We start from the raw sequence: 25,240 nt of genomic DNA, 5'->3' as shown, positions 1-25,240 counted from the left end.
CAAATAGCAGGGTAGCTGGCGAGGCACTGCTTAGGCGAGTAAAGGCGCTCCTGAGGCCTGTGGATATGTACCCAGGCTGTACTCTGGCTCTCTACTTGCCCAGACCAGACGTCAGACCGAGCATAAAATGAAAGACTGCAGCTGCCTTGACTGCCCTTTAATGTAGTGGCACAGCCTGCAGCACCTGTAATCCCTCAGTGGCACCTGCTCTGAGAGGAAGAATAGGGTGCTGGGCACGCTAGGAGCTGTATTCCCTGCAGGCCTCACGTTCCAGTGAAGCACAACTGTGGTCTGCATTTTGGAACGCTGTCTCCTGTAGCTTGGCCGCCCCGGCCTTCCCTCTCCTCCGACTCTGTCCTGGTGTCCTGCTTTTCACTACTGTGTTAGACATTCAAGAGCCTTATGGTAATAAGGCTGTTCAAAATCGGATTTCCTAATTTTTCAGGTTGTTGTTGCGCATCCCCCATTATAACTTCAATGTGGTGGTGATGGACAAGCACGGCATGGACAAAGAGCGTTACCCTTTCCCAGCTACACCGGCGCAGCTCTTTGCGCTCATTGACAGCTTCCCCTTGAGAAAAGAAGAGATGAAATTGCAAGCAGAAACTGGCCAGTCATGTACCTGATTCAGAAGCATGGCGTTTCCTCTGTTAGTGAATTATATGATCATCCCTAATCTCCCCCCGTGGTGCTACACAAAGCATGGCTTTTTGAAATCACTGATGTACAGATTTTGTGTGTGTATTTTTTAAGTCTATTTTATTGTGTAGCTTCTCTGCATATGACATATGCATGATGCTTTTTTGTACTTTCAGCCATCTTTAGAGAAATTTGTACTTAGTACTACTCCCCTTTGGAAACCCTTGTACAGCTGTAGTCATGGCTCCAGGAATTATTTTGGACATTTCATGCAGTAAAGTTTCTTTCTTACTGTTTATAAATCTTTTATTAATAAAATATTGTTTTGCAAACTCAGATAGTTTTGTTTAAAGGTCCTTGTGTGTATAAAAGCTGATCTCAAAACTAGGGGTCAGACCAAGCCAAAAATCCAGATCCAAATTCTTGTGGACAGTGCAATGTTGAAAATTTTGATCCAGACTTTGAAGTGTGGGTTTTCAATTCAGAATCCCTCAACATCACTAGTTATTCTCTGCTTCTGTTGTACAAAGCAGCTCTGAATTGTAGTGTCCTTCATACAATCTTTATCTCACTTTACAGAGTTTAATACAGTTACAGTCATAAATGGTAGTTGCCAGACAGATGTGTAGGCAAAGGTGAACAGTTGTCTTTTCCACAGAGTTGAAATTAAATGGAAAGCTACTGGAAGGCTGTTGCAGATGGACACCTGTACTAGCTGTCACCTGATTGTTTGGGGAGACACCTGCGGGGTTGAGAGAGAGCAGTAAGAAGTCTGGTAAAGTAGAACTCCAGCTGGAGGCTTTATAAATCAAGGGCAATTTTAACTGGATCTTGAAATGAACAGGAAAGGCATGGGATTGGGGAGAAAGGGAGGGCGATGTGTTTGCACTTCATGCTGTATGAGTGAATGGAAAAATGTGTTTTCCCCAATAGACTTTGTTCATGTCCAATGAGCCTGTTAGGAGAGTCTTCTCATTCCTTCAGCTTGGAGCCAGACCAAGCCTTTGATTTGGTGACAGGGATGTCAGACCGCCCACATTGCAAAACCTCACACAGAAGCTATCATTGCCAGAGCCGTGAAACCACTAAGCTACAAATTATCAATTTAGGAATTAAACCATTCAGGAGTTTTATTTTTTCAGCACTATTGCTCCTTCCTTAGGAGGGTTGGGAGTGTTAGACAAAGTTAATATAAGGTTTCTGCTTTTTAATTTGTGCCCCACCAGCCTGATAGTAGGATGCAAAGACTAGTCCTTCCCATGGAAGCCAAATGAGTACAACAGGAAAGTACAGATACACAAGTTAGCTGAGGCACATCAGGAATACTAGTGCATGCCCTCTAGTCCTAATGAGGTAGCTGTTGATGCCTGAATGTCCATTTTATAATATCTTAACCTACAGCCTGAGGGCTAATTGCCATTTCACAGTCTTGCCTGCTAACGGAATGTGCTGTAATCTCTGGTGCTGGAGTAGATCCTCTTGTTTTATAAGTTTCAGAGTGGTAGCTGTGTTAGTCTGTATCAGCAAAAAAACCGAGGAGGACTTATGGCACCTTAGAGACTAACAAATGTATTTGGGCATAAGCTTTCGTGGGCTACAGCTCACTTCATCGGATGCATACAGTGGAAAATACAGTAGGAAGATCTATATACACACAGAGAACATAGAAAAAATGAGTGTTGCCATACCAACTGTAACGCGACCAATTAATTAAGGTGGGCTATTATCAGCAGGAGAAAAAAAATTTTGTAGTGATAATCAGGATGGCCCATTTCCAACAGTTGACAAGAAGGTGAGAGTAACAGTAGGGGGAAAAAATGAGCAAGGGGAAATAGTTTTTACTTTGTGTAATGACCCATCCACTCCCAGTTTCTATTCAAGCCTAATTTAATGGTGTCCAGTTTGCAAATTAATTCCAATTCTGCAGTTTCTCGTTGGAGTCTGTTTTTGAAGTTTTTTTGTTGGAGAATTGCAACTTTTAGGTCTGAAATTGAGTGACCAGGGAGGTTGAAGTGTTCTCCGACTGGTTTTTGAATGTTGTAATTCTTGACGTCTGATGTGTCCATTTATTCTTTTGTGTGGAGACTGTCTGGTTTGACCAATGTACATGGCAGAGGGGCATTGCTGGCACATGATGGTATATATCACATTGGTAGATGTGCAGGTGAACGAGCTTCTGATGGTGTGGCTGATGTGATTAGGTCCTATGATGGTGTCCCCTGAATAGATATGTGGACACAGTTGGCAACAGGCTTTGTTACAAGGATGTTGTGTGGTTGCTGGTGCGTATTTGCTTCAGGTTGGGGGGCTGTCTGTAAGCGAGGACTGGCATGTCTCCCAAGATCTGTGAGAGTGATGGGTCGTCCTTCAGGATAGGTTGTAGATCCTTGATGATGCGCTGGAGAGGTTTTGGAAGCCAGGCTCCCACTTCCACAAACAAGCCTGAGCCAGCAGTGAGCACTAGTTAGAAAGGAACCGTGAGGAGAAAAGAGAGATCTGCCACTGAGAAGCAGAGGCTCGCTGTGGAGTGACATATGTGAGCCATGCCAAGGTGTATGAAGCTGACAGACTCAGTCAAAGGCCTAGACTGCTGTGATAGCTCAGAACCAGGTGAGCAAGGCAGGCCCAGAATCTCTCATCAGAAGATGAAGCTTTATTGGAGTTGGGAATTCTTTGCCTTGTCTAGTTTTTCAGTCCATCAGATCAGAAGAACAAACCCTACTAGCTGGGCAAAATAAGAGAACGTTCTAGAAGATGAGACAAGAACATTCACCTGGGCAAGGCCAGAGTGATACTGAACAATCCAGGACGGTGCAATTTCATTCCTACTTGTTTGTCATGTGATGTGCCTGAAAGTGTGAATTGATCTGAAACAGAATAGTGTTGCTTAAAAAGACATGTACTGATCAGTAATAACACTAAGCTGCAACGTTAACCCTTTGGACACAATTGGATTTCGAGGTGGATGGCACCTTGAAATTAGACGTATTAAGGAGGTTGGGGAGGGAGGGACTGGGTGCTTGTCAGAATGAGATATTGAGAATGAGAAACATGGGTCCTTACAGAGGGTTCAGGCCAACATTTGTTCTGATGGGTAGCGGAGAATAATGTATTCCTGGCTCAAACCAGCCCTTTTAGACCTTCTCATTCACAAACATTAAATCTACTCATAACAAAAAAAAAAAATCTAAAAATTAACATAAAAAGAACAGCTAAGGGAGGAGACAAGATGAAGCAACTAGCAGGAAGGAGAAGAGAAAAGCACACAAGAAGTACAGTGAAATTACACCTATCAGGTCTCAGATCATAGCATACATTTAGTATTACTGGCTGCATGTAGATGAAGTCCCTTGTTCATCACTGTTAGAAAAAGGCAACAGCATGTTCGCTGTAAGGGGTCCAAGAGGTTTGATGTAAAGCATTTGAGCAGAGACGGGAACACAGCATCATGTTTAATGAATTTTATTGTAAGAGAAAGAACATTGTATTTTGTAATAACTACAAATGGGTTCACCATCAACCTTCTTCCACAGTCTACAAGTCTGAATGTACAGTACACAGGAAAGGACAAGAGCAAGCTGGGCAGGACAGTTTTGGCTAAATTTTGGCAGAGCTTCTTATAATGCAATGTTGTTTAATACTAATAGTGTTCATTTCCACTCTAACTGTACCAAACGGAGAGCTTGCAACAGAGAGTTTGAACAGGAAAGAATTCAGAATAAGAGGACACATGATATTCTCTAACTGTTGCAACAAACTCCAAAAGTAAGTAAAAACAGCGCTCATACATGCCGTCCAAAGCAGCCTAAGGCTAAAAAGCATCAAGTTCTCCAGAAGAGGACTAGAAGCATGTAGCTGTGTATAATTCATGGTCACAAATGAGAACTATTGTAATAGCTAATCTAAATCATGACACAGGATGTGGGAAGGATAGATTCTCAAAAGCCACTTGCTCACAAGTTCAGGCTCACGCACTAGCATTAATATACACTCTGTAGCTACATGTGCATTATCACCACTATGTCAGACATCACCCCTCACCTATCAATCACCAGCTAGGGAACCCATTGGGCACAGTGTTTGGAATCTGCTAACATGGTCTAGCGCATCTCATGGACAATTAAGGAAGAATGCACCATTACTACTTAGAGCTTGCAATCCCCTATGGGAATTGCTCAGATCCAACCCCTTCCCACAGCCTGTATCTCAGGCCTCCTAAATCTTGCTGTCAGCATCTCTGAATATATATTGTTTTTTAAAAACCTAAAAAATAAAGTTCCCAATGCATTATTACCATTCTGCATGCAGGTCAGCTCTAAGGAAGAATCTTTTGTTTGTTTGCTGATGTTGGGTTGTGTGTTGTTGTTTTGCTATTTTTGCAAAGAGCTAAAAATTAGTATCCAGTATCAAAGTGGGCCTGTGACTACTATGCACTGCCCAGGGTCCTTGCCATCTGAGGCCAGCATTTAGATGCAACCATGAATTTAAGAATCTGACATATCAGATGTGATCCTTAGTGGAGGATTTATTGAAGGCTACAGGGAGGGGTGAGAGGGAGAACTATGGGAAGATTCAGGTGCCACCTTTATTGTAGCATGTGAGCTGATAAACAAGGTGACTGTGGTACTGTGACTTTGAACCCCCTTTTTAATGGTGGATGTGATCCAGAATTAAAAGGAACACAAGATGGGACTGGGGGAGGGGACACAGTTTCAACTGTCATCCTCCTGTATTTTAGTCTTTTCAATCAATGATTTAGGATATTCAAAGCTTGCTTTGCTGTTGTACTTTTGTAAACTTCTTCCAGAACATTACTCAGAAGCATGGCAAATTACACAGGCTAACCAAGCGGGGACATATATAACATGAGATTACACAATTAAGTCTTTACTCTGAAAAGCAAGGGCTAGTTTTATGTCTCCCTAGTGTAATCTTTATCGAAAGGGGCACGATGTGGTAAGGTTCTGACTTAATCAATGCACCATGATAAACAGCACTTATCACCAAGAACCCTTCTCTCAGGTTTGCCAGCAAAAGCCCCATGAGAAGGGTGGTACAAAATCACTTTGCTGAGCTGCCAACTGAGAAAGTGATGTTGGAACTTCTTGCAATAGGGCCACAGAAAAGCAATGACAGCGTGAGTCTCAAAGGAGGATGAAGGGGCACCCTCTATGCCTTTGCGACATCCCTCCCATAGCTCATTAGCTAATGCAAAGAAAAGGGGTGCATTGATAAAATGTCAGATCTCATTAGAGACAAGATGCCTGAGCAATGGGCAGTGACAAGGCAGTGTAAGGAGATGTTTATTGCTCTGGCTCAAGATTTTACTGTGATATTTGTATCTTTTATTATAGTTTTTAACGTTCGTAATTTCAAGCTTTTTAAATAAGTTAAACCCACTGATTATTAGAAGAAGAGTAAGGCAGAGAATGAAGCTTTAGAGTTAAATTGTTAGAAAAATACGTATTTTAATATACTGCATTGTGCTTGACTTTTTTTTTTTTAAATCAATACGGTTAAAAAAGATTCTTCTTGTTCCCCAGTATTGTAGCTATATAAAACTGTGCTAACGAATAGTTTAGAATTATCTACTGTGTCAAGTCTTATTATTCAGGACTAGAATTTATAAATCAGGGTTAAATGTAAGAGTAATTAGATTGAGATTTCTGTAGAAATCTGCCTTGAGTAATTGTTCATGTACTTTCAGTGCCACAAATCTATACACAAGGGAGGTTTTAACTTGGCCCCTTATTGGCCATCTTTGTGCTCAGTCTGGTGACACCCAGTACATAATGGCACAGAATTATAAGCAATTAATCAAATATCTGGAAAACAAAAAGTCAGATGTGCAATCAGTTATCTTGTGCTTTTCACATCCCATACATCATTTATATAAAGAAGAGAACAGATACTTAAAGGGTATTATTAATGTGACAATGTTTTCCACACACCAAATGCTTTCTGCAAACGTACTGATCACACCACTGAAGACAAAAGCTTTCTAAATAGTTGCTGGGGTTTACAGCATTGTTTTTCACTGAGCATTGATTCATTTAGAGCAGGGGTGGGCAAACTACGGCCCACGGGCCAGATCATTTTAAGCCAGCCCGTGAGCCACACCATGTGGCTTGGCCCCGCTCCGACGCTCCAGCCGGGGTGCTGGGGCCGCACCATGCAGCTCCCGGAAGCCACAACATGGCCCCGCTCCGGCTCCTATGCACTCCAGTGGAAGCTGCAAGGGCAGTGCCTGTGGATAGGGCAGCGTGCAGAGCTGCCTGGCTGCGCCTCCATGTAGGAGCTGGAGAAGGGACATGCCACTGCAGCCAGGAGCCGCTTGAGGTAAGCGCTGCTCGGAGCCTGCACCCCTGAGCCTCTCCCCACGCCCCAACCCCCTGCCCCAGCCCTGATCCCCCTCCCGCTCTTCAAATCCCTCGATCCCAGCCCCAAGCACCCTCCTGCACTCCAAACCTCTTATCCCCAGCCCCACCCCAGAACCTGCACCCCTTCCTGTGCCCCAGCCCTGATCCCCCTCCCACCCTCCAAAACCCTTGGTCCCAGCCCAGAGCACCCTCCTACAACTCAATTTCCTCGTACCCAGCCCCACCCCAGAGCCTGCACCCCCTCCTGCAACCCAACCCCAATTTTATGAGCATTCATGGCCCACCATACGATTTCTATTCCCCAGTGGGACCCTCGGGCCAAAACGTTTGCCCATCCCTGATTTAGAGCCATGTGTGATAGGCCTACATTAAAATAAAACAAAAACTAAACTGTCTGAACTAAGCTGTGAGACACTCACTGCACAGTCCAGAACCCATCCATCAAACAAACAGCAGCCTCCTAGCGGAAATACTTCCCACTTGGAATTTATTGTCTTATTCCAAATACCTAATATAAAACTACAGATAATGGATGGAGCCTCTTTAATATCTGGCCCATACTACTCAACCTTTGAGGCTAAAACTCAGGGTGAAATCCTGGCCCTACTGAAGTCAATGGCAAAATTACCACGGTCTTCAATAGGGTCAGGATTATACCCTCAATCTTTTTCTTTAGTTTAATAACGGTTACCTTTTTAAAATTTGGCCAAACACATAGCAAATGAAAACAGAGCTTGAGCCTCTAGGTCAGTGTAATGTAACCACTCCTAAAACAAACATCTGTCTGTGATGTAAACCCCTTAGGAAATCCAGATTCTGAGTCCATTAAAGAGATGAGGTAGTTTAGGCCCCAAATATAGGCTATTTTTTGAGGGGACAACTGTTGAAGAAAACCCATTTTTAAAATAATTATTGTGAAAATTTTAATAAAAAAGAGTGCATCGGGGTGTGTTTTGTTTCTGTACTTTAAATTATACATTCCTCTGGGCTTTTGTGAACAGAACTACCCCCACTACCATGAAAATAGGAAAGTAAAATTGACTAGAAACAGACTAGTCTCATTTCACTGCCCTGAGTGAAATTCCAAAAGTAAACAAATGTAAACAGCCAAATGGAAGAAAGAAAATTATAGCCAGGATCTTCTAAAAGCAGCTGCTGATTTTGGGTGTCCAACGTGAGCTGCTTTAAAGGGGCCTGATTATCAGAGGAGAGGTGTCAGCACTTCCTGAAAATCAGAGCTCTTTAAAGTGTCTCAAATTGGGCACCCAAAATCACTCGTCACTTTTCAAAGTCTTGTCCTAGATTTTTGGAAATCTGTTTTTGTAACCTATGGTGTTCTTTGTAATGCAAACAAAGGGATATTTAAAAACATATATATTTTCACCCTAACTTTACAACATTATTATTTTAACAAGTAGCTTGTGACATGTTCAGCAGTTTCACGCCATGTAAATGGGAGATATAATTGTAGTGGACAGGGCATTTCTTCAGTTTCAGATACAAAACTCAAGCTGTAGTTGTTTAGCCATTAGTACTTCATGTCATAAAACCTGGGGCTTCTGCTATTCTTGCACTGTGAATGGCAGGATTTTTACTTCTCAAATAAGCATGATTGTGGTAACTCTTCTTCAGGGAAAGCTTTAGGGTCTGAATTCTGACCATATGAGAAAAAGAAGAGAGAGAATCTGTACTTATATATGGGGTGGAGGTGACAGAGTTTTTTTATTGGTTTATTTTGTTTGTGGTTGCTAAATATTTTTCACAGTGATACTGTCTTAAAATGCTTGAAAAATAATTAAGGATGAGAATAGCAGTAGATGTATTTACTGTTGATGACAGGGAGCACGATTTTAATTATGGATCATTCAGATGAAACTTAATTTACCCAATGTATTGCTGTTTCTTAGGTTTGTATAAGGTACTTATCACCATAGCACATGAGTGCTGAACTTAGTGTATCACATAAATCTGCAAACACTGTACCTGTTGCATTTGGTAAGGGTCAGTTATTCTCCTTGCTATGGTTCCGTTGCTGTATAAACACAGCTACAGCCCGTAAGCAGGAATAGAAAGCATTGTGCTCTGTACACATGGTGGTCTAGTTCTTAGTGGCAGAAAATGTAAGATTGGTGGGGTGTATAATTCCTTCGTGTATTGAGAGCAGGACAGATCTCATTAGACACAAAACAGTCTTTAGGAAACCAAATTAATATAGAACAACTATGCCATTTAACATGGAGTAATTGAAATAGTAAGACAACATTTTTATATTAAAATGCATTAGTACTATAAGTGCAACGACCCATATTAGTAACATTCAGCAGCAAAATCCCATTCTACATCATCTCATGGTTAATAATTAATAAATCAGCAGGATACGCTTGAATAGGATTCCAACCCATGCCAAAAACTTCCCCATTTAAACTCCCATTCAGCAAAGCAGTTAGGCATACGCTTAATTAGATAATTTCCTTAAATGTTTTGCTGAATTGGGGACTATTAAACCTGAAACAGCACGTGTGGGTAAACATCAGCATCTCATCTATTTTAACAGATGTTTGAACTTCTCTCCTCTTCTGTACAGTGATGTCTGAATTATTAAATGAGTTATAAGCAAAAGTTATAATGCAGCCATAAGTAACGGCGCCTAGTTCTGGAAGCTGCGTAGGGATGTATAATAATCTGTTTTCATAAGAGGCTCTTTGACCCAGGGGAACCATAGCTTGCATTCTCAATGGGGCACTGAAACACACCGCACACGCATCACTGCAGAGTACAGCATTCCTGTTATTTTATATCCGCACATCTGCTGCCTATTTCTAAATACCCAAATAATGGCTGCTGTGTGCAGTGTATTGGCTTTTCTTGCAGTGATGCTTGTTGCAAGGCTTGCTGTCATGCACAGTTCAAATAACTGAACATGTAAACAGGGGGAAGGGATGTTGCTAATTATTCTTTCAGACTGTTTGGAATCTGTTGGTTTCTAATCTCATTTCAAATACCAAACTTTTGAGTTGCTTCAAATTGGCTTATACCATAAATAATCATTAGTCATCAAACGACTAAAACATTTGCTTGCTCCATATTCTTCATGGATGTTGACACTAGTAGACCATATTTCTGTCTCTGAGACAAAGCCTGATTTTGAATTCTATATTCAGGTATCTTTCTCACTGACTTCAGTAGGAGTTTCACTAGTTTAAGGAGCATTGTCTTAAGAATACGGATGCACAAAAGTGCAGAATGCATTATAATCCAATTCTGGAGCCTTAAAATCCAAGGCAAAGAGGAGTCTTTCTTCCTCACTTTCGCATGTGCAAAGTTACAACAGACTGAATTCCACTAACACCAGGCATCCTTGTGGTACCCCACAACAGTTAAAAGTCACGTCAGCGAAACAGCTGGAGTTTATCCTTGTGCAAGCCATTTGTTCTCAGAGTCTGCGTTTTCCCATGCTAGATCTCAGCATTAATATACCTTCCACAGAAGCTCCGGGACGGTCCATCATCGTTTGCCAGACGTGCTGCTCTTCCCCGTGAGAATCCATCCAATCAACTTCCTTCCCATTACTTATACCTGGCAATTGAAAAAACATGGAGAGTTTTGGCATGCTAGTGAGATGTGGCTCCTCATCTGTTTCAAGAAGGTATATGCAGTGTTGTTGTAGCCCTGTCAGTCCCAGGATATTGGAGTGACAAGGTAAGTGAGGTAATATCTTTTATTGAACCAACTTCTGTGGGTGAGCGAGACAAGCTTTCGAGCTTACACAGAGCCCTTCTTCAGATCTGGGAAAGGTACTAAGAGTGTCACAGCTAAACAGAAAATTGAACAGATAGTTTAGCATAAGTAGTTAGCTATGACACTCTTAGTACCTTTCCCAGATCTGAAGAAGGGCTCTGTGTAGCTTCAAAGCTTGTCTCACTCACTCACAGAAGTTGGTCCAATAAAAGATATTACCTCACCCGCCTTCTCTCTCAAGAGGGTACAGAAAGACAGCCTTCTCCTTCACTTCACTGCTGTGTGCAAGGCAGTACTATCAGGCATGTGCCTTACAAAAATTATGAATTTTTCCGGGGAGGAGGGTTTACATTTATCTACTGAGGGAAAAAAACCTGGCAGATCACAAAAGGAAAATAAAGAACAAAGAAACCAAAAGTATTTCATAAGTAAACGAACAAAGATTTTTAGAAATATCTCAAAAATAATCATGCAATAGAAAATGTAAAAGGTGATTTGTCAGCCTGGGTTTGGCTGGGGTTTTTTCTGGTCTTGTAAATCCAGCACCTCCCCATTGTGATTTTAAAAAAAAACTTTTACAAGTTTAAAAAACAAATAAATAATGTATATATCCTGAAAGATGTTGGATTTTTATCAATTAGCTGGAGACTAAAGTCCTCTTGGTAGCCACAAAATAGGTACACCATGGGCCTAACATGGCTCTATCCCACAACCATTGGCTTCCTAGCTGAGGAGGAATGGATGACTCTTTCTTCATAACTGCCCCTTCATCAGCCAGAAGCATTGCTGCTGAGTAACATGAAACTCTCATTTCTCACTCAGATGGTAAGAAGTGTGTCCATAATTCTCTCAGTCCCAGTTGGCTTTGGAAGCCTAGTTAAAGGAGGGTAACAAACTCATGTCTCTCACTGGATAGCATAAAGAAATAAGTTGCCTCTAGGCTACTAAGCCACTCTTTTTTCATTTCTCATAGTTCCTCTGTGCCCCATATTCACAACATTTCCATCCTTTACATGGCTATGAGACACGTGCTGAACAAAGTGATGATTCCCAGTCAAACAGAGCCCTTACCGCTTCCAGTGCTCAAACGGACACCTCCCAAAAAGATGTTACTGGAGAGTGACTCCTTGTCCCAGACTGTCAGTTCTAGGCAGACATTGTGTAGATCTGTAGGATTCAAGCTGCTGAAAGTGAAGCTGTGATTCCAGTGAGGGTTCACACTCTTCTTTATGACAGGAGTTTTATGTTTTGTTGCTTTGTTATTATCTGGGAGCAGATATCTGAGGGAGACAAATAGAAAGAAAGAGAAGAAAAAAAACAGGTAGATGGGACTTCAGGTCAGTCATATTTATCATTTGTATTACAAAAAGAAAAGGAGTACTTGTGGCACCTTAGAGACTAACAAATTTATTTGAGCGTAAGCTTTTGTGAGCTACACTTCACTTCTTCAGATGCATTCAGTGGAAAATACAGTGGGGAGATTTATATACATAGAGAACATGAAACAATGGATGTTACCATACACACTGTAACGAGAGTGATCACTTAAGGTGAGCTATTACCAGCAGGAGAGCGGGGGCGAAAAAACCTTTTCTAGTGATAATCAAGGTGGGCCATTTCCAGCAGTTGACAAGAACGTCTGAGGAACAGTGCTGGGGAATAAACGTGGGGAAATAGTTTTACTTTGTGTAATGACCCATCCACTCCCAGTCTCTATTCAAGCCTAAGTTAATCGTATCCAGTTTGCAAATTAATTCCAATTCAGCAGTCTCTCGTTGGAGTCTGTTTTTGAGGTTTTTTTGTTGAAGAATTGCAACTTTTATTAATGTAATCGAGTGTATTACAGTATCACCTAGAAGTCAGCCAAAATCAGGGCCCCATTGTGCTGAGTTCAGTACAAACATATAGTGAGAACTGTCCATTCCCTGATGACCTTTCCTTCTAAATAGACAAAACAGAGAAAGGATGGGAGAAAGGAAGCAGTATTATCTCCATTTTACAGATGGAAAACCAAGGCAGAGAGAGATTACCCCAAATCAGCAAAGCATTTAAGCACATGTTGAAATCCCACTGAAGTCAAGTTAAGCATATGCCGAAGTGCTGTGTTGAATTGGGACCCAAGTGACTTGAACAGGTTGTCTGGGTCAGAGACAGGAATTGAATCCAGCTCTCCTCTGCCCCAGGTTAAGGCACTGCTTTTAACCACAAAACTCTCAATTTCAGTGGGATTCCTCATGGAGAACAATGCTTCTCCATGTGAGTAAGAGTTTCAGATTCATGGTGAGAAGCAACACTATTCCATGATGATACACACATTTAACCTAACTTGGGCAAAAATAAGTGGTTGGTAGAGAAGGAACAGTAGCAGATTGTCCCCTTGAATGGAAATAAGCTTATGTTTACATTTATACCAGAGGCCTGATTCCTGGAAAAAACACAGAGCCCCTGATGCTATGAAGTCTGACAATTTTTTCAACTCCATAAGCCTTATATTTTTACCAGAGTACTCTTTTCTTGAAACTTTGTAAACACAATATATAATTTTCAAAGTCAGAGCAGTGGACAAACCTCCCTAGTCTGTACCTACCCTTCCCCCAGTACAGTTTATGGGTTCATCTCAGCTATAGAAAATATATTTTTAAAAACCTTGTAACCTGATGGAAAATTGTTTGTCCAAAGGAAATTGGTTCAAGCTCCACTTACATAAAACAACCCATGCCAGCAACAACAGATGTGTGTGATGAGCTAGCCAGAGACAGTCCACAGTGTCAGCAACAGCAATGTGCTGCCAATTCGTCAACAAGGGGCTCCAACAACAAAAATTCCCCTTAGCCTGGTGTAAACTCCATATCTCAAGTGTGTACGAGCTGCGGAGAGGAGAGTGAGGGACCAGACAATCTGTTTCTTTGTTTTCCTGTTTAAACAAAAACGCTTTTCTCATAGTCATAGCCAACCATAGAGAAAACAGCACTGAGCAAACCAACATAAAATAAGCCTATGGATTGCTCTTTGTGCCTAAAAAAATGTACTCAGTACATTGATCGTACAGCACTTGGATCGTGTGAATAGGAGGTGCAGGGTGAAAACCTTACAATGAATTCTGGGTATATCTGCCCCAGGAAAACTTGCAAAAATACATTTGTCACTTGAGACAATTTGAGCTATAGCAAAAGCAAAATATTTTTCCTTCAGAAATATTTTTATAACCTCAGGAACAATTGACCACTCTGAGAAGAATGGTTTAGCTGGTCCGGAGAGGAGGTGAATCCATATGGGGCATCAGGTTAGTGGTGAAACTTTGTCAAGGGTTTCACTTCAACAAACACACAACTATATGTAAAACAAGCAACTATGAAAGCTTTTATTGACAGGGAAAATGGCAAGGAGAAGCACTCTTGTCAGCTGTCCATATTTCACTCATTTAACACCTTGAGTGCCATTCTCACATTTATGATGACTCTAGTATCATCAGTCACATAGGATTATATTTATTTATACAAATGTAAGTGTGTTCCTATAGCAAATATTTTCTGCTTATTCAGGGATATTAACTTTGGACTCTAAATGCTAAAAGATAAATAATATAATGAGGCATATGTATACAGCAAAAACCTGACACATTATATATATGAAATCATATTGTATTACAGAAATGTATATATAGTATGTATACATATAGCACATGCTCATCTTTTTAAAAAAAAAGTTTTACCCTTAATGTCAAATTTCAAAGCCACATTTTGAAGTCTACAAAGCAAAATTAAAGCTCTTATTTAAAATCACATATTATGACCTAAATTTAAATATAGTGGACAAAGAGGTTAAACTCCATTTTGAGGTGCAAGTTCTTTTTCAGGAGTAAAGTTGAGTAGCTATCAGACAAAAATGATATTGATCAGATAAACTAGGATTTAATGCAAAAGCTAGTTTTACTCTTGATGTGCTATGCAAAACATGGGAAAGTAAAAATTACCCTTTAACAAATGTGTCAGAAGTGCCTCCTGACTTCACAGCTGTTAAATTCTTGGCTTCCTTGATGAGGACCTCCAACATACCCCCAGAAGGTAGCTGTGTCTTTCCTTTCTTTCCTTTTTTTAAACTCTTCTTTCCTGTACATAAGACAAACCAACAACAAAATCAAGAACTTCATACTGCAAAACCAGTTTGGAAATGTAAGCCTTTTTGGACAGACTCTGCCACTTGTTTACTTCAACAGGACCATCCGTGGAGTGAAGCACTGCTTGCGTTTACAATCTGGTCCTTTATCTGTAAACATGGTCGGGCAAAAGGAGGAGATCACCCCACACCCGGTAAAAAAAAATTGACTCAGATGTGGTCAATCCTTGACAGACATTACAGGGCTGGGTTGTCCTAAGTCTCCAAGTACAAATATGGAAGTACTAATACATTGAAGGGAAAAGGTCAAGTTTTCTTTAAATCCTCTCCTCTTCTCTGCTATTACAGATGGCAAATAATACATTCTGAGTTGTGGTGGCAAAGAAGAGCTCTTATCAGACAGCCTCCCCCCATAGGCAGAATCTGAAACATCTCTCTCAAAGCCTGATATACAGACATATATGGTACAAGTTCACTCCAGAAGAGATACCTTGCTGCATGGAGTTTTTTTAATGATTTAGTTAAGATCTAGATTAGTGAATATAAAAATTGTTCAGCTCCACGTGCTGGGAAGGGCATTCGTTCACAGCTCTGTTGTCACTGTGCTTTCTGAGTAAGATTAATACTTAAGAATTCAAGAAATCTGGGGCATACAAATTATTATATGCAGCAACTGGTTTCCTCAGACCAAAGACTACCAGATTATAGCAGAGGACCTTGGAATTTACTACTAATAAACTGAATGTAATTCATCTGAGAAAAGAGCCTATGCTACCAATGCTTGCAAAGTAGTATTGTCTCTTTTGGCAATAAATTTCTATTGTTCTCAAATCTCTCTGTCTATGGTCTGTATGTATACTGTGTGTCCAAGAACAGAATTACTATCTGGTCATTGCTACCTCTTTGGACGATCACTTCTCTGGACACTACTGCAGTACATGTAGTAACTAATAATATTTTCCTCCACAGAAACACTGCCCATTTCAGAGGACTATAATGGACCACCCTAGACAATTCTAATAGGATCCTCAGGGATATAATTACAGTAGGAGTAATGGGATGAAACTGAGCAAAGGAAATTGTAGACTAAATCATGTAAAAAGGTTCTGAACAGTGAGGTATGTATCAGTAAGGATGATCTCCTGAGAGGAACTGTGCTAGCCCCATTACTCTGATCATCCATGTACTGTTTAAAACCAGACTGCACAACAACTCAGGATTAGAGTATTGCTTTGGATAATAACTGTCCTAAACCATGGCTATTGACCAGCTGGGTCTTTTTAATGATGTCACAGCCATGCAACAACTCCTAATGGTGCATAAATGGCATCTCATTACTGGGGGCAGGGGAGCATCATCTTTCCTTTGAAAATTCCCTCAGATATAGGTGCCTAATTTATTTCCACAGAACTTCAACCTTCTGCAACTCTGTTACTTCATAACTCAGCTTTCATCATACAAGTTATTTCCAGTACTTAGAGGATGCTGCCATCAATGTTCATTTTACCTTGAAACTGTCCAAGGGGAAGCATTAGGTTTTTCTCAGGGGGAATGTAGTGTAAAACAACTATCAGCTCTCCTTTATACTGAAGCCCGATATCTGCTGCAACCTCCAGCTGATGGAGAGGAAAGAAAAACAGAAATCCAACTAAGCTTAATAATTCACCCATTCATTTTCAATTTTTTTCATTGTACATGTAAGCCATGATATATGCTTAAATAGGTCATGCCACTGCACAGTGCTCAGAGCTAATTAGCCCTCAGTGATTGAATATAGACAGCCACATTTTTGAAAATGTAATAGTCTAGGAAGTGCAAAAAGCTCAGAAGAACAGACATCACATGCCCTGCACTAAATGCTGTTCAGTAAACATAAACGGGAGAGGGAAATTCGGTTTGTTAGAATGAAGAAAAATTCCAACCCATGTCACGCACTGATTTACAGCAAACAAACAGGTCCGAGTAAGCTGGATATATAAACTGTAGCTAATTTAGGGCCAGATTCTAATACCCTTATTCATGTTGATTAGCACCTTACTCCATAACTAGCCCCATTGATTTCAATAGGATTATTGTTGGAATAAGAGGGCATAATCTGTCCCTGAAACAGAACAGAGATTTATGGATACAAATATTATTTCCCAAATGTCTTTTCCTCTTCTTCCCAAACATCATTTCTCAACATTCTGCACCTCTTTTTCCCCATTAAATTTCTAAATCCAGTCCAGAAGAAGCGTGCTCTATGCTTTTTTATAACATTATTCAAAAGCAATATTAGACTTATGTATTTTTTAATTTAAATAAAAAAATGAATTATAAACTCATTTTTAAAAACTAGCTGCTTTTGTAGGCCTCCCCTACCCATAAAATAAACCAATCATATATCAGTAAACAGTGATTTCTCCTAGAGAAATGGAATACAATAGAGAAATTGTTCATGAAATTTCATTAAATTCCCAATCCTGTGGAACATTTAAGTATGTACCTAACTTTGCTCACACCGGTAGCCCCATTGATGTCAATGGGACAACGCATACAATCAGAGTTTATGAATGTGCTTCACAAACTTGGAGCTTAAAGGTGTGTTGGATCCAGATACCTAGATCTGCGGGGCTTAATCTGCAGCAAGGGAGATTGAGGTTAGATATTAAGAGAAGCTTTCTAACTATAAGGAGGGAGAACTCTGAAATAGGCTTCTAAGGGAGGTTGTGGAATCCTCATCACTGGAGGTTTTTAAGAACAGGTTGGACAGACAAGTACAAGGTATGGTCTAGGATTATTTGGTCCTGCCTCAGTACAGGGAACTGGACTTTCTGACCTTTCCAGATCCCTTTCAGCCCTACAATTCTATGCCTATGATACATGAAGTGCTGCCCACTATGACAACACTGAGTATCAGGGCAATACGCTATGCCTGGAATTACATTCTGAACACTGCATCAAGATACTGCACTGCTTATGAAATAACTGTGCTGGTGAGAGCTTACATCCGAAACTTGTTCAGCTTGCCTCCTCATCCCAACTACTAGGTAAAGAATTTTACTTTCAGGAAAAGAAATAACCTCAGAAATATGTAAGGTGACATACAAAAGCTCAGCCTGCCTTTAAAGTTAGACTGCAGGTTAAGACACTATCACCTGATTAATAAAAATATTTAGGGCTAGATCCTGCCATCTGCTCATACACAGGGAGCGGCTTCAGAGGAAGGTGCAACAAACCCAATAGTGGACAATTGCAGAACAACCTGCCCATAGGGGAAAATTTCATTTTAATAATCCCTGTCTGCCAAGAAGCTTTATTATGCCCTGAAGCATGTGAGTTTAGTCTCACAATTTCCCTGTGAAGATGGTAAGAATAATTTCCCCCATTTCACAGATGGGGGAAATGAAGCACAGAAGTTAAGGCCCTAATTTTTAGAACTGACTTGCTCAAATTACCCAGGAATTAACACACACGTCTCCTGACTCCCAGCCCTGTGCTTTAACCCTAAAGCTATTCTCATGATCATTCTCATCTAACCACTCTCCCCTCAGAGGACTGAACATCCAACTCTCAGAGGACAAATGAATCTTAAAACGCTCAAATTCTTTCTTAAAACAGCTGAATAGCATCAGATTACAACAAATGTCAACCCTTAGCAAAGTTTAACTGGTATTCTTGTCAGAAACATGGAGTTCATATTGTAGGACAGTATTCTGCCTAGCATATGTATAAACAAACCAGATCTTTAATTCTGATTGAAATAATTTGTTATTCAGAAAAAAAATTTTCTTTGCTTACCAACAAACTGAGCTACACTTACAGAATCAGAGAATCATAGAAATGTAGGGCTGGAAGGGCCCTTGAGTGGTCAACTAGTCCAGCCCCCTGAGGTGAGGCAGGACCAAGTAAACCTAGTCCAACCCTGACAGGTTTTTGTCAGACCTGTTCTGAGAAGCCTCCAATAAGGAAGATTCTACAAACTCCCTTGGAAGCCTAGCCCAGAGCTTAACTCCCCTTGTGGTTAGAAATTTTTCCTAATGTCTAACCTAAACCTCCCTTGCTGCAGATTAAGCCCATTACTTCTTGTCTTACCTTCATTGAACATGAGAAACATTATCTTTGAAAACGTTATCCAGATCATCCTAGCGGGCAAATGAGACATATTCTAGTTCTCTTTTATTTGGTAATAATGAAGCAGAATTAATAGCTCTTATAATGAGTTTGGAAATAATCAGACACATTTCCTAGCTGGAATGTCTGAAATGCTTAGACTTGACTACTTTTTGGTCTGAGTGAAAGTGCTCCATCAGTGCCTTTATTACGATTTAAAAAAAAACAACAAACCAACACTTAAAATGATGTGAAGCAGAACAGAGACTGAGCAACAAGTCTTACAGTCTAGTAGTTTCACAATGTAACATTATGATCAACCTGAACACACAATGTGAGTGTATCTCATGTAAAATTCTCAATTCTAAATAAAAGCTAAATCCCACACTAGCCAGTACTGCTACAGAGAAATAGGAATGCTGACAAATATGTTCTCTGCTCCATGAATTGAGCCAGCCAGGGCAGGCTGTCATGGAACCAGCCTAGGGAAAGTGTTGCTCAGGATATTTTATTACTAGTAAAAAGGAAAAGCATTTGTCTCTAGCTCTTCAGGGTGCTGACTGCAGAAGAAGTTATTCACCAAGTGCAATAACGAATTGTTCTTTGAAATGTGTCCCCCTACTGGTGCTCCACTGTAGGTGTGCTTGTTTCCCTGCACTGCTGATTGTAGAACTTCGGTAGTAGTATCTGTTAAGCCTGCATGTCCACAGTCTCTCCCTTTGCCCCGCCACAAGGCTAGCCAGCGCATGTGGGCTAACCCCCCTCAGTTCCTTCTCTACTGAAGTCATAGACAAGAATTCTGAAGTAGAGGGGAGGAGGGTGGGTTGTGAAGCACCAAGAGGGGGACACATCTCGAAGAACCATCATTACTGCACAAGACAAATAACTTCTTCTGTGAGTAGTGTCCTTGTGGGTGGTCCACTTTAGGTGATTCCCAAGCAATATCCCAACTAGAGGGCTGGGGGGCTTTGGAGTCTGGTCAGTTAGATATGACAGCACTGTGGAGCCAAAGATGACATTGGAGGCAGAGTCTCTAGCAATTGCATGATGCTCTAAGAAGGTGTTGACTGATGCCAATGTCACCGCTCTACAGATTTCTGAGATGGGGACTTTCTTGAAGAAGGTGACGGATGAGGCGATGGGCCTCTTGAAGGGTGTACAAATAGTATCTGGAGGAGTCATGTTGCGAACTTGGTAACATTGTCTAATGCAGTTCGAGACTCATTTGGAGAGTCTTTGGGCTGATATTGCTGAGCCCTTGGATCTTTCAGCAACAGAGACGAAAAGTCTAGTGGACTTCCTGAAACCCTTTGTCCTAGCCAGGTAGAAGGCTAGGGCTCTCCGGATATCTAGAGTGTGTAATATAGCCTCCCTGTTGTCTCATGAGGGTTGGAAGGTGAATCAATTGGTTCATGTGGAACAGGGTGGTTACCTTGGGGATTAATTTTGGATGTGTCCTGAGTGTAACCTTGTCCCGAAAGAATACCATGTAGGGATTTGCCATCAGAGCCACTATTTCTCCTATTCTCCTACCCAAGGTGACTGCTGTCAGGAAGATCATTTTCACTGAGAGGTATGTAAGAAAACAGCTGGCCATAGGTTTGAAGGGAGGCCTAGTCAGTCCTTTCAATACCAGGGCTAGGAAGTCGGGGGTGTGGTAAAAAGTTTACTGTACCCCTGAGGAATCTTTTAGTAGTTGGGTGTAATAGCACTGAGTAGCCCTCTACTTGTTGATGGAAGGTTGCTACAGCTGTGAGGTAGACTCAAGGAGCTGAGAAATAGTCCTGATCTTTTTTAGAATCAGTCAAGGATCTTCGGAAGAGCTGCAGATGTCAGGGACATTTGTTGGACGGTACACCAAATCCAGAACCTGGGCCATTTTCGCAGGGAAGTATGGCATGTTGAGAACTTTCTACTGTGTAGTAATACCTCTTGTACCTTCTTTGAGCAGGAGTTCTCCAGATATTGGAACCATGAAGGAGTCACGCCTTGAGAAGAAAAATTCCCAGGCTGGAATGTAGAGTGTGCCCTTTGTTCTGCGAGAGGAGGTACAGAGTGGATTGGAGAGAGATTGGCACGCACTTTGTGAGCTGTGACAGGTAAAGGTACCAGGTCTGTCTTGGCCAAGTGAGAACAATCAGTACAACATGTGCGCCTCTTCATTTTATTTTGAACAGGACTTTCAACAGTAGGGGAAAGGGAGGAAAGGCATTGAGAAGGTCTCTGTCCCAAGGGAGGAGGAAAGCATCACCCAGGGAATGTTGGCCTATCCCTGCTCTGGAGCAGTAGCGTGGACATTTCTTGTTTAGGTGAATGGCGAACAGGTCTGTAGTTGGCGTCCCCCACTGACTGATTGGGCGAAGTACTGCCGGGTCTATCTCCCGCTCATGGTCGTGTGGGAAATTGGGGATTGAGACTGTCCACTATCGATTTTTGTGTTCCCGGGAAGTAGGCCGCAGACAGTGTAACATCATGGGAGATGCACCAGCTCCATAGTTTCATTGCCTCTGCACAGAGGGAGGGTAACCTGGGCTCCCCCTTGTTGACTGATGTAGTACATACAGGCTATGTTGTCTGTTAGGACTCTCGGGAGTGTTCCCTTGATCGGTGGCAGGAAATGGGCACAGGCATTCCTGACCGCGGTCATCTCTTCACATCAACCTCCTTAAGCGATCATTGTAGATGAGCACCTGCCAAGTGTTGTGAGATCATTTAAATGGGCACCCCATCGTATTAGCCATGTGTCAGTGGTGAGAAGCAATGGTGGGAGGGTTTGTGAAAAAGGGATCCCCCTGCAAACATTGGCTGGGCCCTTTTACCAGGCTAAGAAGTTTTTGACCTGAGTGAGTAGTGACAGGGGTTGAACCACATCTGGAGGCATCACATGTGAAACCTGGCATGTGGTATTAGAGCTGTGCCCACTGCCATATGCCCTAAGAGTTGAAGGCCATATCTGTTTCAAATGGTCTCTACAAATGTGGCCAAGGAGAGGAATCTGTGTTGAGGTAGGAGAGCTCTGACCTGTAGCAAGCCTAGGTCAGCACCTATAAATTCTAGGTGCTGCACCAGAACAAGGATTGATTACTGGACGTTGATCTGGAGGCCCAGCTCCATGAACAAGTTTATTGCAGATCTGGTGACTCGGTAAGTCTCTTGGAGGGAATCGTCCAGGTAAGGTTAAATCATGATCCCTTGGGAGCATAAGTGCACTGCCACTACTGAGAGAACCCTGAAGAATACTCTCGTGGTGGATGATAGCCCAAAGGGGAGTACCTTGTACTGGTAATGGTTTTATCCCAGGGTAAATCTGGGGAACCGTCTGTGAGATGGTAGGATTGAGATATGGAAGTAGGCGTCCTGAAGGTCAGGGACCAAAAACCAGTCTCCTTGTTCCAACGTTGGAATAATCCTTCCTAGTGTGACCATCTTGAATTTTTGAGCTTTGACAAACCTGTTGAGAGCTCCGAGGTCTAATATGGGTCTCCAAACTCCCTTCCTTTTGTGTATTAGGAAATAACAAGAGTAAAAACCTTTGCCTCGTAGATGTTGAGGTACTGGTTCTATGGCTCCTAACAGGAGGAGACGATCTCTGTCATCATAGAAAACTCTTGTGAGAAGGGTCCCTGAAGAGGAATGATGAAGAGGTTGTGGAGGGGATAAGGAGGTAAAATGGATAGAATACCCATGGCAAACAATTTCCAGAACCATTGGTCCAAAGTTATGCATTCCCAGGTGCTGAGGAATGTTGCAAGATGGTTGCTGAATGGGTGGGAAGCAGCAGTCAGCTGTTGTGGTTGGGGGGGAATGGTCTGTCAACGCTTTGACCAACACGACAAAATTGGTGCTTGGAAGACTATGGGCCACATGGAGGATGACTAGGGAACTTAGATTTTTTTCCTCTGTGATTTGTAATAGCACTGAATTTGGTACTGGGAGGTGTGTGGTTTGTGTTGGGGCTGCAGACTAAATTTCCAAATTTGTCCAGGCATATAGATACCCAATGAGTGCCCTAGACACTTTCAGGATATGAAGAGAAGTGTCCATCTTGTCCACAGAGAGGTTTGTGCCTTCAAGGGAAAGGTCTTCAGTGGTTGACTGCACCTCTTTGGGGAAGCCTGAAAGGTGTAACAATGACGCAGGATGCCTATCTACCACTGGAGATGGACCGGGATAGTGTGTCAGCTGCACTGAGGGCAGACTGTAGCACTGTCTAGCTGACCCTCCTGGATGACAGCTTTGAACTTGTCACGTTGTGACTCAGGAAGCTGATCAATAAAGTTGCTTAGTTTCAAATAATTGCCGTAGTCATATTTCACCATCCAGATTTGGTAATTGCCGATTTGAAACCATAGCATGGTCAAAGAATAAGCTTTCCTCCCAAAGACGTCCAAACGCTTCCAATCCCTGTCATAGGGAGTGGACTTCATTTGGTGTTGACAGCCCCGAGAGTTCACAATGTCAATGATGATGGAATTGGTGGGAGGGTGGGAGAAGAGGCATTCTGTCTCCTTTGCCTGTACATAATATTTTGTTTGGCTCTTGCAAGTGGGCGCCACGGATGCTGGTGTCTGCAAATGGTTTTAGCAGGTTTCAGGAGAGCTTTGTTAACAGTGAGGGCTATTTTAGAGGATGAGCAGGAATGTAGTACATCAAGGAGCTGATTATGGATGTCCTAGACTTCCTCCAAGGGGCTCTGCATTGTATCTGCCACCCCCTTTGCCACGTCCCGGAAAAGCCAAAAGCCATCAGCCAAGGATGATGATGGAGGCATGACAGCCTCATCTGGGGAGTAAGAGGATATATTGGGCCTCGGAGTTCTCTCTTCCTCAGTGCCGCCCTCCTGTTCCTCCACAATCTCCTCTGGAGGTTCTGAATGCTGTGGCTGAGTGAGAACATCTCATCGATTCACAGAGAAGGCTATACACCTGAGAGGCATGAGGGCAATATGCAGCCCAGGGATCCCAGTATGGCCACTGGGGTGGTGGTATGGAGAGTGGCTATGGTGCCCAGGGTTGGCCGTACCATGGCGGTGGTGGGACTGTCTGAGGGTATGCTCCGGGGGGTCTCTTGGTAGTGGGCAGCATAGGGATCATGAAAGGAGTAATGGTAAGCAGTCTCCTCTGGCTCGCTGTCAGAGTCTGCACTAGAGAGCAGAGGTGTGTGGCAGGGCAGCAGAGAAGATTCCTTTGCTTAAAGACTTGATGCTGAGGCACTGGTGCTGAGAAGAGGAGATGCTTGTATGTTGGATACTTGGATACATTGGAGGTCCCTCAAGTGCCAGAATTCTGGTGGTGCGAGCCAACTCGGTGCCATCAGAGATACCAAGGGGGTTGGAGATCTTGCCTGCACCAATCCCTCCAGTGTTGGATGGGGCCTTGATTCATAGATATTAAGGTCAGAAGAGACCATTATGATCATCTAGTCTGACCTCCTGCACAACGCAGGCCACATAATCTCACCCACCCACTCCTGCGAAAAACCTCTCACCTATGTCCGAGCTATTGAAGTCCTCAAATCATGGTTTAAAGACTTCAAGGAGCAGAGAATCCTCCAGCAAGTGACCCGTGCCCCATGCTACAGAGGAAGGCGAAAAACCTCCAGGGCCTCTTCCAATCTGCCCTGGAGGAAAATTCCTTCCCGACCCCAAATATGGCAATCAGCTAAACCCTGAGCATATGGGCAAGATTCACCAGCCAGATACCCAGGAAAGAATTCTCTGTAGTAACTCAGATCCCACCCCATCTAACATCCCATCACAGGCCATTGGGTCTATTTACCATGAATATTTAAAGATCAATTAATTACCAAAATCATGTTATCCCATTATACCATCTCCTCCATAAACTTATTGAGTTTAATCTTAAAGGCAGATAGGTCTTTTGTCCCCACTGCTTCCCTTGGAAGGCTATTCCAAAAGTTTACTCCTCTGATGGTTAGAAACCTTCATCTAATTTCAAGTCTAAACTTCCCAATGACCAGTTTATATCCATTTGTTCTGGTGTCCACATTGGTACTGAGCTTAAATAATTCCTCTCCCTCTCTGGTATTTATCCCTCTGATATATTTAGAGAGAGCAATCATATCTCCCCTCAACCTTCTTTTGGTTAGGCTAAACAAGCCAAGCTCCTTAAGTGTCCTTTCATAAGACAGGTTTTCCATTCCTCGGATCATCCTAGTAGCCCTTCTCTGTACCTGTTCCAGTTTGAATTCATCCTTCTTAAACATGGGAGACCAGAACTGCACACAGTATTCCAGGTGAGGTCTCACCAGTGCCT

At 42.2% G+C, this 25,240-nt stretch overlaps 2 protein-coding genes across 5 annotated transcripts in view; one reads left to right on the top strand and one right to left on the bottom strand.

Moving 5' to 3' along the window:
- The window catches only part of SRPX (sushi repeat containing protein X-linked), a 73,455-nt gene extending 72,480 nt beyond the window's left edge, over nucleotides 1-975 (top strand). For both annotated transcript variants that reach the window (XM_073328353.1, XM_073328360.1), the window contains one exon: nucleotides 446-975. In XM_073328353.1, coding sequence (XP_073184454.1) covers nucleotides 446-626 — 181 coding nt within the window. In that variant the 3' untranslated portion in view covers nucleotides 627-975. The remainder of the gene's footprint in view (nucleotides 1-445) is intronic.
- Nucleotides 976-7,294: 6,319 nt separating this feature from the next.
- SYTL5 (synaptotagmin like 5) overlaps nucleotides 7,295-25,240 on the bottom strand; it is a 187,181-nt gene continuing 169,235 nt past the window's right edge. For all 3 annotated transcript variants that reach the window (XM_073358234.2, XM_073358241.2, XM_073358250.2), the window contains 4 exons: nucleotides 16,381-16,489; nucleotides 14,731-14,866; nucleotides 11,829-12,037; nucleotides 7,295-10,595 (listed from right to left, as the gene is read on the bottom strand). In XM_073358234.2, the coding sequence (XP_073214335.2) occupies nucleotides 10,453-10,595; nucleotides 11,829-12,037; nucleotides 14,731-14,866; nucleotides 16,381-16,489 (597 nt within the window). In that variant the 3' untranslated portion in view covers nucleotides 7,295-10,452. The remainder of the gene's footprint in view (nucleotides 10,596-11,828; nucleotides 12,038-14,730; nucleotides 14,867-16,380; nucleotides 16,490-25,240) is intronic.

Source organism: Lepidochelys kempii, chromosome 1 (genome assembly GCF_965140285.1).
Source record: "Lepidochelys kempii isolate rLepKem1 chromosome 1, rLepKem1.hap1, whole genome shotgun sequence".
Classification (NCBI taxonomy): Eukaryota; Metazoa; Chordata; order Testudines; family Cheloniidae; genus Lepidochelys; species Lepidochelys kempii.
Note: the sequence above shows the minus strand (reverse complement) of the source record. Positions and strands in the feature narration are given on the sequence as shown.